The 14,420-nt window shown below is 39.9% G+C and overlaps 1 protein-coding gene and 1 pseudogene across 1 annotated transcript in view; one reads left to right on the top strand and one right to left on the bottom strand.

The window, feature by feature from the left end:
• NSG2 (neuronal vesicle trafficking associated 2) overlaps nucleotides 1–4,737 on the bottom strand; it is a 57,352-nt gene extending 52,615 nt beyond the window's left edge. The window contains exons 1-2 of the mRNA XM_030829881.2: nucleotides 4,550–4,737; nucleotides 3,508–3,658 (exon numbers count right to left, since the gene is read on the bottom strand). Of these exons, the coding sequence (XP_030685741.1) occupies nucleotides 3,508–3,636 (129 nt within the window). The 5' untranslated portion in view covers nucleotides 3,637–3,658; nucleotides 4,550–4,737. The remainder of the gene's footprint in view (nucleotides 1–3,507; nucleotides 3,659–4,549) is intronic.
• A 2,297-nt stretch (nucleotides 4,738–7,034) lies between these two features.
• Nucleotides 7,035–7,605, top strand: LOC115838726 (large ribosomal subunit protein uL11-like; annotated as a pseudogene).
• Nucleotides 7,606–14,420: the final 6,815 nt, after the last annotated feature.

Genomic DNA, 14,420 nt, shown 5'->3' with positions numbered 1-14,420 from the left:
TTCTCTCTGCAGGATCGCCCCAGGCCCCACCTGCATGTCCAGGAGAGCTCAAGAAGAAGCCATGGCCGTAGATGAGGGAATGCGGAGTTTGAGGAAGCACTGCCTGGGGATGGGAGGCTTCTTGTTATCGAAGGTAGCACGGTGCAGAGGGGAAAGCTGTGGTGTCAGGTGCACCAGGGTTCCAACCCCAGCTCTTCCACTCTCTCTGTGAAGCTTGGACAAGTCACTCCATTGATCTGAGCCTCAGTTTCCCCAGCAGTGAAATGGGTGCACTAACACCCACCTCACAGGGCCGTTGGGAAGATTAACTGAAACAACAGCTATGAATGCCCTGCATGGCCCATTCCTGGCCCAGAGCAAGGGTTTCAGACATGCTCGTCCTCACTGCTTAGCATCCAAAAGCTTTTCCCCAGAAACTCGCATTCCATACTAAAGAGTATGTAGTGAACAAGATAATTGTCAGTATTACACACCAAGCGCACTCCGTATTTTACATTTTCAAGAGGAAAACCCAGGATGTAACATTGGGGCTAAATATACTTCTTTCTGATAACCTTTTTAGCTTCAAACCCTCACCATCTGGCTGGACATAGTGAGAGAGCTGACAACTGTGTCAGAACTCACCTTGCCTTCTCTACAGCCCCTTGAGGTTGAGTCCCCCCTCTACCCACAAGGAGGCTGAGGCTGAGGCAGTTAGAGAACCTCACTCAAGTCCTCAGCCAGGGTAGGCTCATAAAAGGTAGAGCACTGAACCCCCCAAGAGAGGGGCTTCCGAGTCTGTGCTGGTAAACACAACACTGCTCTCAGCATTTGGCTTCTTGAGTGGAATTTACTGTTAACACATCTGTTCTAATGTCAGGGGGAAAAACCTGGTTTACTCTTGTAAATATTATAAAATCTAAATCCTAGCACAGAAAACTCACAGGAGTTGAGCTGAGGTTGGTGACAGAGCTCTTGCTAGAGTCCAAGTTTGGGGACTCCCAGACCAGCTGGCTCCCTATTCCTGCTGAGGTGGAAGGTTCTAGAACAGCGCTGCCTGGGCTCTGGGTTCTCCAGATTTTGCCAGGAGGCTTACCAACTCTGTGCTTTGGGAAGTGACTTTACCACTCCATGCCTGAGTTTTATCATCTTTAAAAACTGGATCAAAGTAGCAACTCCCTTATTAGGTCCTATTAACTATTGAAAGGATGAAAGAACATTGTGTGTGTGTGTGTGTGTGTGTGTGTGTGTGTGTGTGTGTGGTGTGTACTTGTGATTTACAACAGCATCTAGCATTTAAGAAGCACATGAAAATGATAATTTTTATTCTCTTATGGTTAGTTTTGTGCCAGGGACTTTATTTATAAGACCACATCTAACTTTGCCCCAACCACTGTGAAGTAGGTGTGATCCTCCCCACGTCATAGAGGAGAACACTGAGGTCCTCCTGGTACAAAGACTTTATCATGAACATCAGAGTGAGTCTGTGATGTGCGCCTGTAGCAATGTGTCCCTTTAGGGATTTGCATCTTACAGGATACTTTGGTTTGCCTTCCATGCATGCAAGTCCACAATGTATTATCTTCGGGCTTTGGGACATCTGGACCAGATGCTCAGTGGTTATCAGGTGTGTCTCCTCTCTCAAGGAAAGAAAGAAGCCCTTGGAGGTGGGAAATGGGGTGGGGAGAAAGGGGAGACAGAGGCCATGATATCTCTGGATGACCCGCAGATGTGTGTAGAGCTAAGAGGAGAAGTGACCTCACCCCAATCCCTTTTCCTTGCATACCTGTCAGGGACATACAGATCTTTGAGACTGTAAAGGGTAAAGATTCTTCCTGAAACTTCACGAAACCTTGAGAGAATATTCCCTCTGCTTCTCCTCAATCTCCATTACATCTGGGATCAAATTCCATCATTGCCACTTACTCCTTCTGTGAATTTGGATAACTAACCAAATTTCTCTGGTCCTTCGCCTTTTGCCCACAAACGTGGATGTATAATCCCTGGGTAATGTGCATCTAACACAGTGGCGCTCAACTTTGGCTACACACAGGAGTCACCTGGGAAGATTTAATTAATATTGACACCTGGGTCTCACCCCCAGAGATTCTGATACAATTGCTCTGATACAGATATCAGGATTTTCAAAGGCTCCCCGGGTGACTCTAATATGCAAGTCAAAAACTGAGAACCTCTGCTGTACAGGTAGCCAATACCCAATTAATACTGTTCCTTCACATGTCTTTAGTGCTAACTGCCTGTTCAAATTTTATTTTCAGAAGGTCTTACCAGTTTCTCAGAATGGCTCAAGGATTCTTTATTTCTGCCACCCTTATGCACATTTTCATACTGACAACCTCTGCACTTTCAAAACAGATGACTCAACCCTTAGCCAATCAGCCAGGACGTCTATCTAGCTTCGGCTCCTCTTCTGTTCATTGGATAGAGCCAATTGGTTAAGACACACAATACCCTCCTGGAGATGCCGATGAGAAAAATCAAACAGATGGAATGATCCATTGTTCACTCTTCAGCAAGGGAACCTCATCATTTGCCTCCCAAGCTCTCTCTTATGGTAGGTAAACGCTCACATTGTAAAACCCCAGGTTCTCTCAGAGGGATCTTAAACAATATCCTTTCTCCCACCTGTGTCCGTGGGCTAACTCCACCACTTTTGTATAATTGCTCACCTCCATTCCTCATGGACTACTCCCATGTCAGGAGACGTGCCATCAGCCAGCCACTCATTTCCAGCCACGCCCCCGCCAAAGACACTCTACTTCAGTCATGCTATTTCCCCAAAGCTCTCCATCCTTTGCATATGTGTGCCCTTTGCCTTAAATGCCTTTTCCTCCAATGGTCTATCCGGGAGGTTTTTACTCACCTTTAAAAGCCAAATTCAAATGTTCTCCTCTGCAGCTTACCTAATCTGTCCTCCCAGTCCCCTCTCTGCCACAACAGGGTTTAGTTTTTTCCACTCCTGTGCTCTCACAATCTTTGTAATGCTCAGGCACTGCATTTACCATGATGCTTTATATTAATTTAAGCGTTATCCTGAATAGGGATTTCGTAATGTGTCTTTTTATAACCAACTTGCAGCATAGGAATGGGGCCTTAGGAGGCGCAAACTAAATGCCTGCTGGACTGCATCCAATTCTCTGTCCTCAAATCTGTAGCAGTCAATTTTTGAAACACCTTCCCAAAATAATCAAGACAATTTTCTCTTTCATCATCTAGAAGCTTATTAGTATTCATCTACTATGATGGAACTTTTAAGAGGAAAGATTATTTTCTTGCCCATGTATGTATATGTGAACAAAAAAAAATGAATAAACACTTACCATAAATCTGAAATAACATAAGAGATGTCATGTCTCTGGAAGGAATAACTACATTTTACAAGATAGGGAATGTATTTGGCTGATGAGGGAATGAAAGGGTTTGGGGGAGGTGGAATTTTTTGCTGCTTTATTTCCTGGGAAGGGGGGAGCATGGGGGGGCTGATGAGGAAAAGAGCACCTGCTTTACCTTTTCCGGAGCAGGTAGCTGTAAGTGATTAACCTCCAAGGGAGTGATGAGAGGGACGGTCTGGAAGCCATCCTCAACCGAAGGCGGCTTGGTTCCCTTCTCACTGGGGTTACTGTTCAGCTTCACCATCCTTACGCCTTTCTTCCCAGACCTAAGGCAAGCAGTGGGATTCTAGTTACAGTGGGAAGTGAGGCAGGAAAACAGAGGGCTGACGACAGAGAAAATAGCGCTGTCCTCAACAGTTCCACTCCAGCAGCTTCAGTGTACAGATCAGTCATCGATCTTCTGCTAGATTTCCTGACATGATTCCCATCATCCAGTAAAACTTCTTTAATCATCCAGATATGCCACCTACCCACGGCACTTAAGAGCCTTCAAATTTGAGAAACTCAAGGAAAATCCTAGGCTCACGTACAAAACATACAATCTTAAAAAAATATCCAAGACACTAGAGCTAACATAATCATATAATCTCAGTGGAAAGCTTATTCTTAGTGCAAAAATAAATCCTATTATTCTGGGTCGCCCTGCAGTATGATAAATTTCACCTTACCATCTTGGTTGCTATTTTATTATGTTGTTGTTTATTTTCCATTAATCTCCCTAAAATACAATAAATACATTCAATGCCCCTATGTGTAGTGTACCTTTTGACTCAATATGTAGGTTGTACAGGAGATACAATTTCCTAAAACAAAAAAGGTTTGGCTTGAACCTGATCCTGTTATTCAGCCATGGAATGCCTCCATTTCCTCAATAGCAAAGGGCCATTTTTTTTTTTTTTTGGTTCCATGGAAAGTTAGCAATCCCCATATTGCAAGATTGCCAACTAAATAAACAAATCACATTTATTTCTTTCCAGCTCCCTTGGAAGTGAAACGGTGATCCCACCCCAGTCCCAGAAGCCCAGCACAACTGAATTTTTCTTGTCAATCCTGCTGATGGAATGTTATTAGACAAAATAGGGTTGTTGTGGGAGTGAAAGGGAAAGGGTTGGAGGACATTGGGGAGTGGTTTATAGCAAAAACAAATGCCTACTTACTGCGCTGCACTCTTGAGGGGTCAGAGCAGATTCAAGCCAATTTGAAGAGGAGGAGGACGGCCAGGAGTCCTCCCTCCTCAGCCGGAGCTTGTGGTGCTGAAAGGACAGCGCCTTGCGTGCGTCTGGAGTGAGAGCTTCTGAGAGCGAGGCGCAAGCGAGCGGGCTCCTCGCAGCTGTCTGCCGGCTTGCTCGCTCTCTCGCTCGCGCCCCCTCCCACCGGGAAACGGGCTCCCACACCATCTGTCATCTGGCACCACCTGCTGTTTCTCATGCATGGCCACAACCACAGAATGGAACAAAATGGTTTCAAAAAAGTGGGAGGGATTCTGGCCATAAAAAATAAAAAATTAATACGCACCATATTATAAGCAATCCTTGAGCCTTTAGAAAAACTGGAGAAGGAGGCACATTCATTAGGAGAACGGACCACTCCTAAGGTCCTCCAGAACAATATCATGAAACAGAATTGTTCAGGACCTGCATCGTGCTCTGACCTGTGCAAGGAGAGAAGGAGAACTAATATTCATTATCTCCCATGCAGTGGGGACTTTTCCAGGCTCTTTCAGACTATTTCCCTCATTTGCAAATTGTGATTTTTAAGAGTACCTACATGATGGGGTTAGTGTGAGGTGTGAATGTGATAACTTGGGGAAAGCATTTAGCTCAGAGCAGGGTGCTTGGCAAGAAATGCATAAACATAAGCTCCTATTCTCACAATGCTACTGTCATCATGCAGGTCAGCTAAGGTCACAGAGCTGGTATAGCACCAGGAACTGGGATTTGAGCCCCGATCCATTGCTGTCAAAGTCTGTATGCAGTCCATGACATTACGGGGCTTCCAGGTTGGTGTGTGGAATCAGAGAGGGCAAAGTCCTAGTGTCAGCTCTACGAAATTCTGGCTGTGGGGATCTTAGACATTTTGCATTCACTCTCCAAGACTCCCTTTCTTTATCTCTGATAATAACACCTCCCTTGTAGACTGGTTGTGAATATGAGAAGAGATTGCACTCAAGGAAACCCCTTTTAGTTCAGGGACAGGGATCTGAATGGCTGAATTGTTTCATCCCTGGGGGTTGCTCTTACATGCTCTTCAAATCCTCCGAGGTCATGGCTGTTTCCACTGGTTTCTCCCAGCTGTGTCCAAATCACATTCGGCCATTCATTCCCAGCTGCAGTGCTGTTTATGAGGCACTTCCTGAGGTCTTGGCATTAGTAACAGCATCCCCTTTCACTTTCAAAAGTATCCTGGCTTGCACGATAAATTATTTGGTCACCTTAGTTCGTGTTCACATACTGAGCATATAGTCTCCTAGCTAAAAGGCCAGGAGAAAACATATACATTACCTGTACTGTTTAGGAATGAAATGTGTGTGTGTGTGTGTGTGTGTGTGTGTGTGTGTGTGTGTGTAAAAAGAGAGAGATGTTTCTGAGACAATAGAGGCTCTACTACATCAGAGCTGCGTAGGGCACTTCTGTTAATAGAGGTATGCATATATATGAGAAGGAGGTATTCCAATAAATGTTAGTCCCCCACTCCCTGCTTTTCCAAAGACCTGGAGGATTTTCAGGTGTAGGCATTGACTAAGGACAACAAAATGTAGACAGCTACATGGAAACAATTGTGAACACTTGTATTTGATTCTATTATTGCTGCCTCCAAAGGAAAAGGGAAGTCCCTTCAACACCGCTTGTGATTGATTCACAAGCAGAAACTGTGCCTTTAATAACTCTAAGCCACAGGCCCTGAGAGTTTAGTAAGGTCCAGGATAAGGGCCTGTCTCATGGAAATGGAAAATCCAGGCTTCCTTATATGTGAGGACAGGAGAGAGGGTGCAGAAAGAAACAGGGGGCCAGAGTGATGTGGAGAAGCCCCTTGTTGAAGAATTATATTGAGGGGCGCTAAATATAATAGACTATTATTCTCCTGTAGAGCTCTGAAGAAGATGTTTGACAACTGAAAACAAAAATTATGATATTTTCTGATGAGGTTCTCCAAGTATGTAGACATAGATGTAATATATTAGACAACTGCAACATAATAAGTGAAGGATAAAGGGACCAATCTGGTGGTAATATATATTCCACTTGAAATGGTAAAGTACTGATTCCAACTAAACTGTGAAAACTTAATTATGCTATTGTAATTGCTAGTATAACCAAAAATATACTGAGATAAAGTCCAAAATGTGATATATAAATTTAAATGGAATACTAAAAAAAGTTCAAGTAGCCCAAAAGAAGGCAGAAAATGGAAAACAGAGAAACAACAAAAAAAAGAGAGAACAAGCAGAAAACAAATAATGAAATAGTAGACTTAAATTCAAACATATCAATAATTACATTAAGTGTAAGTGGTCTAAACAAACCAAATAAAAAGAAGAGTTTGTCAAAATGAAGGAAAAGCATGAACCAAATATATATTGTCAACAAGAAACTCACTTCAAATAAAATGATATAGGCAGGATAAAAGTACTGGCTCAGACTTTCAGCTCAAAGGAAGACAAGGTGTAACTCTCTTCTGTCCTCCCACCTCTGGGTTCATCTGACACTAGCTGCCTCTGTCATGCAACCCAAGTGTGACCTCAATGAGATCAAAGTCATGAACCTCAGGTACACCTGTGAGGAAGTCAGTGCCACGTCTTCCCTGGCCCCCAAAATCATCCTGCTGGATCTGTCTCCAAAAAATGTTAGTGATGACGTCACCAAGACAACTGGTTACTGGAAGGGTCTAAGGATTATAGAGAAACCATTCAGAACAAAGAGGCCCAGATTGAAGTAGTACATTCTGCCTCTGCTCTGACCACCAAAGTCCTCAAGGAACCACCCAGAGAGAGAAAGAAGCAGACAAACAGTAAGCACAGTGGAAATATCACATTTGATGACATTGTCAACATTGCTTGACAGATGCAGCACTGATCTTTAGCTAGAGAACTCTCTAGAAACATTAAAGAGGTGCTGGGGACTGACTAGTCAATGAGCTGTGATTTGATGGCCTTCATCCTCATGGCATCATAGATGACATCAACAATGGTACAGTAGAATGCACAGCCAGTTAAAAACTACAAAGGAAAATATTTCACTAAAGGATTATTTGACAACAACAACAAAAAAGGTAATGAGATGGAAGAAGATGCATCATGATAATGCTAAGCAAAAGAAAGCTGGAGTAACTATGTTATTATCAGACAAAGTAGACTTCAGAGCAAAGAAAATTACCAGAGATAAAGAGCGACGTTACATGGGCTGAAAGGGTCAATTGACTAAGAAGACATAACAATCCTAAATGTGCATGAACTTAATAACAAAGCTGCAAAATACATGAAGCAAAAACTGACAGAACTGAAAGGAGAAATGGACAAGTTCACAATTGTAGTTGAAGACTCAAACACTCCTATCTCCTTAATTGAAAAAACAAATTAAAAATCAGCAAGGCTATAGAACAGAGTTTCTCAACTTCAGAACTATTAACATTTTGGACCGAATAATTATTTCTTGTGGGGGACATGGGCTGTTCTGTGGACTGTAAGATGTTTAGCAGCATTCCTGGTCTCTACTACTACGTGTCAGCAGCATCTTCCCCCAAGTTGTGACAATCAAAAATATCTCCAGACATTGACAAATGTCCCCTGAGAAAGAAGGGCAAAACCACTACCAGTTGAAAACCACTGTTATAGAAGGACTGAACAACATCATCAACCAACTGGATCTAATTGACATGTATAGAAAACTCCACCCAACTACAGAAGAATATGTATTATTTTTAATTGAACTTGGAACACTTACTAGGATAGACTATATCCTGAGTTACCAAGATATACTATATTCTGAGTTATAAAACAAGCCTGAACACAGTTTTTCAAATTGAAAATTATATAAAGAATGTCCTCTGACCATAATAGAATTATACCTGAAATCAGTGACAGAATGATAATGGGCAAGTCTCCAAACACCTGAAAATTAAACAGCAAACTTTGAAATAATCCATGTGTCAAAGAGAAAGTCTCAAGGGAAATTTAAAAATGTTTTGCACTAAACAGAAATGAAAATATGAGATATAAAAATTTGGGGAGTGCAGCTAAAATGGTGCTTAGAGGAGACTTTACAGCATTAAGTGTGTATAACATAAGATAATAAAGGTCTCAGATCAATAATCTAAGCCATCACCCAGAAAAAAAGAAGAGCAAAATAAACCCAAAGCAAGCAGAAGGAAAGAAATAATAAAGAGCAAAAATCAATAAAATTGAAAGCAGAAAAAAACAATACAGCAAATCAATGAAACCAAAAGCTGGTTCTTTGACAAATTAATAAATCAGATAAACTTCTTGAAAAACTGAAAAAGAAAAAAGAGAGAAAATACAAATTACCAATATCATGAATGCAAGAGGGAATAACACTACAAAGCATACAGACATTAAAAGGATAATAAAGGAATAATACAAAAAACTCTATGTACATAAGTTTGATGAACTAATTTAAATGGACCAATTCCTCAAACACCATAAATTACCAAAACTCACCCAAGATGAAAGTATAACCTGAATAGTCCTAACTATTAAGGAAATTGAATTTGTAGTTAAAAATCTTCCAGAAAAAACAAATCTCCAGCCCCAAATGATTTCACAGTGAATGCAACCAAATATTTTTAAAGAAATAACACCAATTTTACACAATCTCTTCCAGAATATAAAAGAGGAGGGAAACAATTCCTAGTTCATTTTGCAAACCCTGCATTACCTTAATACAAAAACAGACAAAGACAGTACAAGACAAGAAAACTACAATTCAATATACCTCATGAACATAGGTGCAAAAATCTTCAACAAAATATTAGAAAATCAAATCCATCATTAGAAAAAAAAAATGAAACACCATGAGAAAGTGGGCTTTACCATGGGGATGCAATTCAATGAGAAAATGATTTTAATAAAATTTAACATTCATTCATAATAAAAACTCTCAGAAAATTGTGAATAGAAGGGAAGTGCCCCAACCTGATAAAGGGCATAGGAAAGAAAGAGATAAAGGCAGGAAGGCAGGCAGGAAGAAAGGAAGAAAGAAGGGAGGGAATGAGGTAAGGAGAAGGGAGGAAGAAAGGAAGAAGAAGAAAGAGAAGGAGGGAGGGAGGAAGGGAAGAAGGAAGGAAGGAAGGAAGAAAGAAGGAAAGAAGGAAGGGAGGGAGAGAGGGAGGGAGGGAGGAAAGAAGAGAGAGAAAGAAAGAAGAAAGAAAGAAAGAAAGAAAGAAAGAAAGAAAGAAGGAAAGAAAGAAAGAAAGAAAGGAAAGAAAGAAAGAGAGAAAGGAATGAAAGAAAGAAAGAAAGAAAGAGAGAGGAAGGAACAAAAGAAGGAAAGAAAGAAAAGAAAAGCTAATGTCATAATTAATGGTGAAAGACTGAATGTCTTTCTCCCAAGATCTAGAACAGGCAGGCAAGAATGTCCATTCTCACTACTCCTAGTCAACAGCATACCTGGAAGTACTAGACATTGCAATAATGCAAGAAAAATAAATAAGAGGTAAACAGATTGGACAGGAAGAAATAAAATTATCCTTGTCATGTACCAAAATGTTCATTGCAGCTCTATTTACAATAGCCCAGAGATGGAAACAACCTAAGTGCCCATCATCGGATGAATGGATAAAGAAGACGTGGCACATATATACAATGGAATATTACTCAGCCATAAAAGAAACGAAATTGAGCTATTTGTAATGAGGTGGATAGACCTAGAGTCTGTCATACACAGTGAAGTAAGTCAGAAAGAAAAAGACAAATAACGTATGCTAACACATATATATGGAATTTAAGAAAAAAAAATGTCATGAAGAACCTAGGGGTAAGGCAGGAATAAAGACGCAGACCTCCTAGAGAACGGACTTGAGGTTATGGGGAGGGGGAAGGGTGAGCTGTGACGGGGCGAGAGAGAGTCATGGACATATACACACTAACAAACGTAGTAAGGTAGATAGCTAGTGGGAAGCAGCCGCATGGCACAGGGATATTGGCTCGGTGCTTTGTGACAGCCTGGAGGGGTGGGATAGGGAGGGTGGGAGGGAGGGAGACGCAAGAGGGAAGAGATATGGGAACATATGTATATGTATAACTGATTCACTTTGTTATAAAGCAGAAACTAACACACCATTGTAAAGCAATTATACCCCAATAAAGATGTTAAAAAAAAAAAAAGAAATCCAATTGACTCTTAAAAAAAAAAAATTATCCTTACTTGCAGACAATATGATTATTTACATAGAAAATTCCAAGAAATCTATTTTTTAATTCCTGGGACTAAATGTAAATTTAAATCTCTAGTGTAGCAAAGTTGCAGACACATGGATGTATGCAACTTAATATTTCTATATTTTAGCAGTGAACAATTAGAAACCAAAAGGTTTTTAAGACATCATTTAAAATATTGTCCCCAAATGAAACACTTAGGTATAAATCTAGCAAAATATTACCAAATCTGAATGGGGAAAACTATGAAATACTTATGAAAGACCTCAAATACGTAAATAACTGAAGACATACCACATTCATGAATTGGAGCAGTCAACATAATAAAGATGTCAACTCTAAAAATTTATTTATGGATTTATTTTCTATTATCTTCAGTAGCAATTTTTGTAAGTAACTCTAGATCATTCTAAAATATATATGATAAAAAAAACAAACAACCCAATCCAAAAATGGGCAGAAGACCTAAATAGACATTTCTCCAAAGAAGATATACAGATTGCCAACAAGCACATGAAAAGATGCTCAACATCACTAATCATTAGAGAAATGCAAATCAAAACTACAATGAGGTATCACCTCACACCAGTCAGAATGGCCATCATCAAAAAATCTACAAACAACAAATGCTGGAGAGGGTGTGGAGAAAAGGGAATACTCTTGCACTGTTGGTGGGAATGTAAACTGATACAGCCTCTATACTGGAGAACAGTATAGAGGTTCCTTAAAAAACTAAAAATAAAACTACCATATGACCCAGCAATCCCTCTACTGGGCAAATACCCTGAGAAAACCATGATTCAAAAAGAGTCATGTACCACCATGTTCATTACTGCTCTATTTACAATAGCTAGGACATGGAAGCAACCTAAGTGTCCATCAACAGATGAATGGATAAAGAAGATGTGGCACATATATACATTGGAATATTGCTCAGTCGTAAAAAGGAATGAAACTGAGTTATTTGTAGTGAGGTGAATGGACCTAGAGTCTGTCATACAGAGTGAAGTAAGTCAGAAAGAGAAAATCAAATACTGTGTGCTAACACATATATATGGAATCTAAAAAAGATTCTGAAGAACTTAGGGGCAGGACAGGAATAAAGACACAGACGTAGAGAATGGACTTGAGGACACGGGGAGGGGGAAGGGTAAGTTGGGACGAAGTGAGAGAGTGGCATGGACATATATACACTACCAAATGTAAAGTAGATAACTAGTGGGAAGCAGCCGCATAGCACAGGGAGATCAGTTTGGTGCTTTGTGACCACCTAGAGGGGTGGGATAGGGAGGGTGGGAGGGAGACGCAAGAGGGAGGAGATATGGGGATATATGTATATGTATAGCTGATTCACTTTGTTATAAAGCAGAAACTAATACATCATTGTAAAGCAATTATACTCCAATAAAGTTGTTTTAAAAAAAGTAAAATAAAATTAAAAATAAATTTTAAAAATAATAAGAAAAATATAAAACATAAAATGTATATGAAAAGACAAAAGAACTAGAATAACCAAAACCATTTTTTAAAGAAAAATAAAATTGGATGAATCACACTGCCCATTTTTAAGACTTACTATACACAGCTACAGTTATTTATACTGCATTGTATTAGTAATGGGACTGACATATAGATTAAAGGAAGAGAATAGAGACAACAGAAATAGACCCATATAAATAATAGTCAATTGTTTTTTGACAAAGTGCAAATGCATTTCAATGGATAAAAGATAATCTTTTTAAAAAATGGTGTTTGAACAGTGAAACTTGACTTAAACCATATGCCTTATACAAATATAGATCATAAATCTAAGTGCAAAATATGGAAATATGAAACGTTGTGAAGAAAACATAAGAGAAAATTCTTTGTGTCCTGGGGTTAGGCAAAGAGTTCATACACTTGACACCAAAATCACCAAAATCAATGTATAAAAGATTAGTAAATTAGTATTCATCACGTTTTAAAATTTTTGTTCTGCCAAAGATACTTTAAAAAGACAAACTACAGACTGAAGAAAATATTTGCAAATTATATATACCTGACAAAATACTTGTATCCAGAACATATAAAGAGCTCTCAAAACTCAACAGCAGGGGTTTCCCTGGTGGTGCAGTGGTTGGGAGTCTGCCTGCTAATGCAGGGGACACGTGTTCGAGCCCTGGTCTGGGAGGATCCCACATGCCGCGCAGCAGTTGGGCCCTTGAGCCACAACTACTGAGCCGGTGCGTCTGGAGCCTGTGCTCCGCAACAGGAGAGGCCGCGACAGTGAGAGGCCCGCGTACCGCGATGAAGAGTGGCCCCCACTTGCCACAACTAGAGAAAGCCCTCGCACAGAAATGAAGATGTAACATAACAAAAATAAATAAATAAATAAATAAATAAATAAATAAATAAATAAACTCCTACCCCCAATATCTTCTTTAAAAAAAAAAAAAAGACAGTAAAAAAGAAAAAAATGAAAATGAACAAAAGACTGAAACAAATGCTTCATCAAAGAGAACAAATAGGTGGCAAATAAACACATTAAATGATGTTCAAATATCATGAGCCACTAGAGTCCTAGAAGAGGACATAATTAAGTCAATCAAACTTTGTGTTAATGAATGAATCTTTATGACCCCTTCCAAGACTTCATAGAGAAAGAAATCGAGCATGATTAAATGGAAGAAAGAAGCTTAAAATGCTTTAAAGGTAAACTTCACCTACTTCCCAGAGGCAATAATGTGAAGTGGAAAAAGCATGGATGATGAGGTCAGACATGGGGCTTTGAACCCACCTCCAACATGGTTCCAGATCTTGAAGATGTCACAGTCCACTAAGAGACTCAACTAGCAGGCAGATACATAGTCCTTCCTGTGTGCCAGGTACTGTGATAAAGATTTTGTATGCATTTTCTCTTACACTTCACAACAAACTTCTGAAATAATGATAACAATATTTAACATTTTTTGAGTACTTACTATGTGCCAAGCAATAGTCTAAGCACTTACCATGTATAATACCATTAAATTCTCACAATTACCTTATAGTGTAGATACTGTTATTACGCCCATTTTACAAAAGAAAAAAAAATCAAACTCATAGAAGTGACTGCCCAATGTCAAGCAGCTAGTAAGTCACAAAATTGGAAGTCTCTCTGAATCCAGACACTAACATGACCACTATAATAAAGGGAAGCACAGACTACAGTAAGATTACTGAGATTCCACTACCCAGTACTAGCCTAGGAACAGGAAAGATTTCCCAGAGGAAGTCTTAGCTGAGATCCGAGGACAAATAAGAGACAGGAAGGCAAAGAGGGTAGAGACATGTACTGAGGCTTGGACAATTCCCAGGAATGCAGAGTAGTTTGGTCTGGCTGGAGTTCAGAGTTCAGAGCATGGAGTTTAAGCTGCAGAAGAAATAGAAGAAGTGAGCAGAGGTCAGGTGAGGCAAAACTTTCCTGTGTGTTGTCATTAATCAGGACTCTTGTGATTTCAAATAACAAGTTTGTGGAGTCACCTTATATTGAATCAGAAATGTATTGGCTCAAATAGTCCAACTGTAGGGACCACAGAGATGGATCAATTGATTAATTTGTCTATCATTTTTTCTGTTTCTCTCTGTGTTGACTTTATTTTCTCAGATCATTTTCCTCC

The sequence above is a fragment of the Globicephala melas genome, chromosome 3 (assembly GCF_963455315.2).
Source record: "Globicephala melas chromosome 3, mGloMel1.2, whole genome shotgun sequence".
Lineage (NCBI taxonomy): Eukaryota > Metazoa > Chordata > Mammalia > Artiodactyla > Delphinidae > Globicephala > Globicephala melas.
The sequence above is the reverse complement of the archived record's forward strand: the minus strand, read 5'-3'. Positions and strand labels throughout refer to the sequence as shown.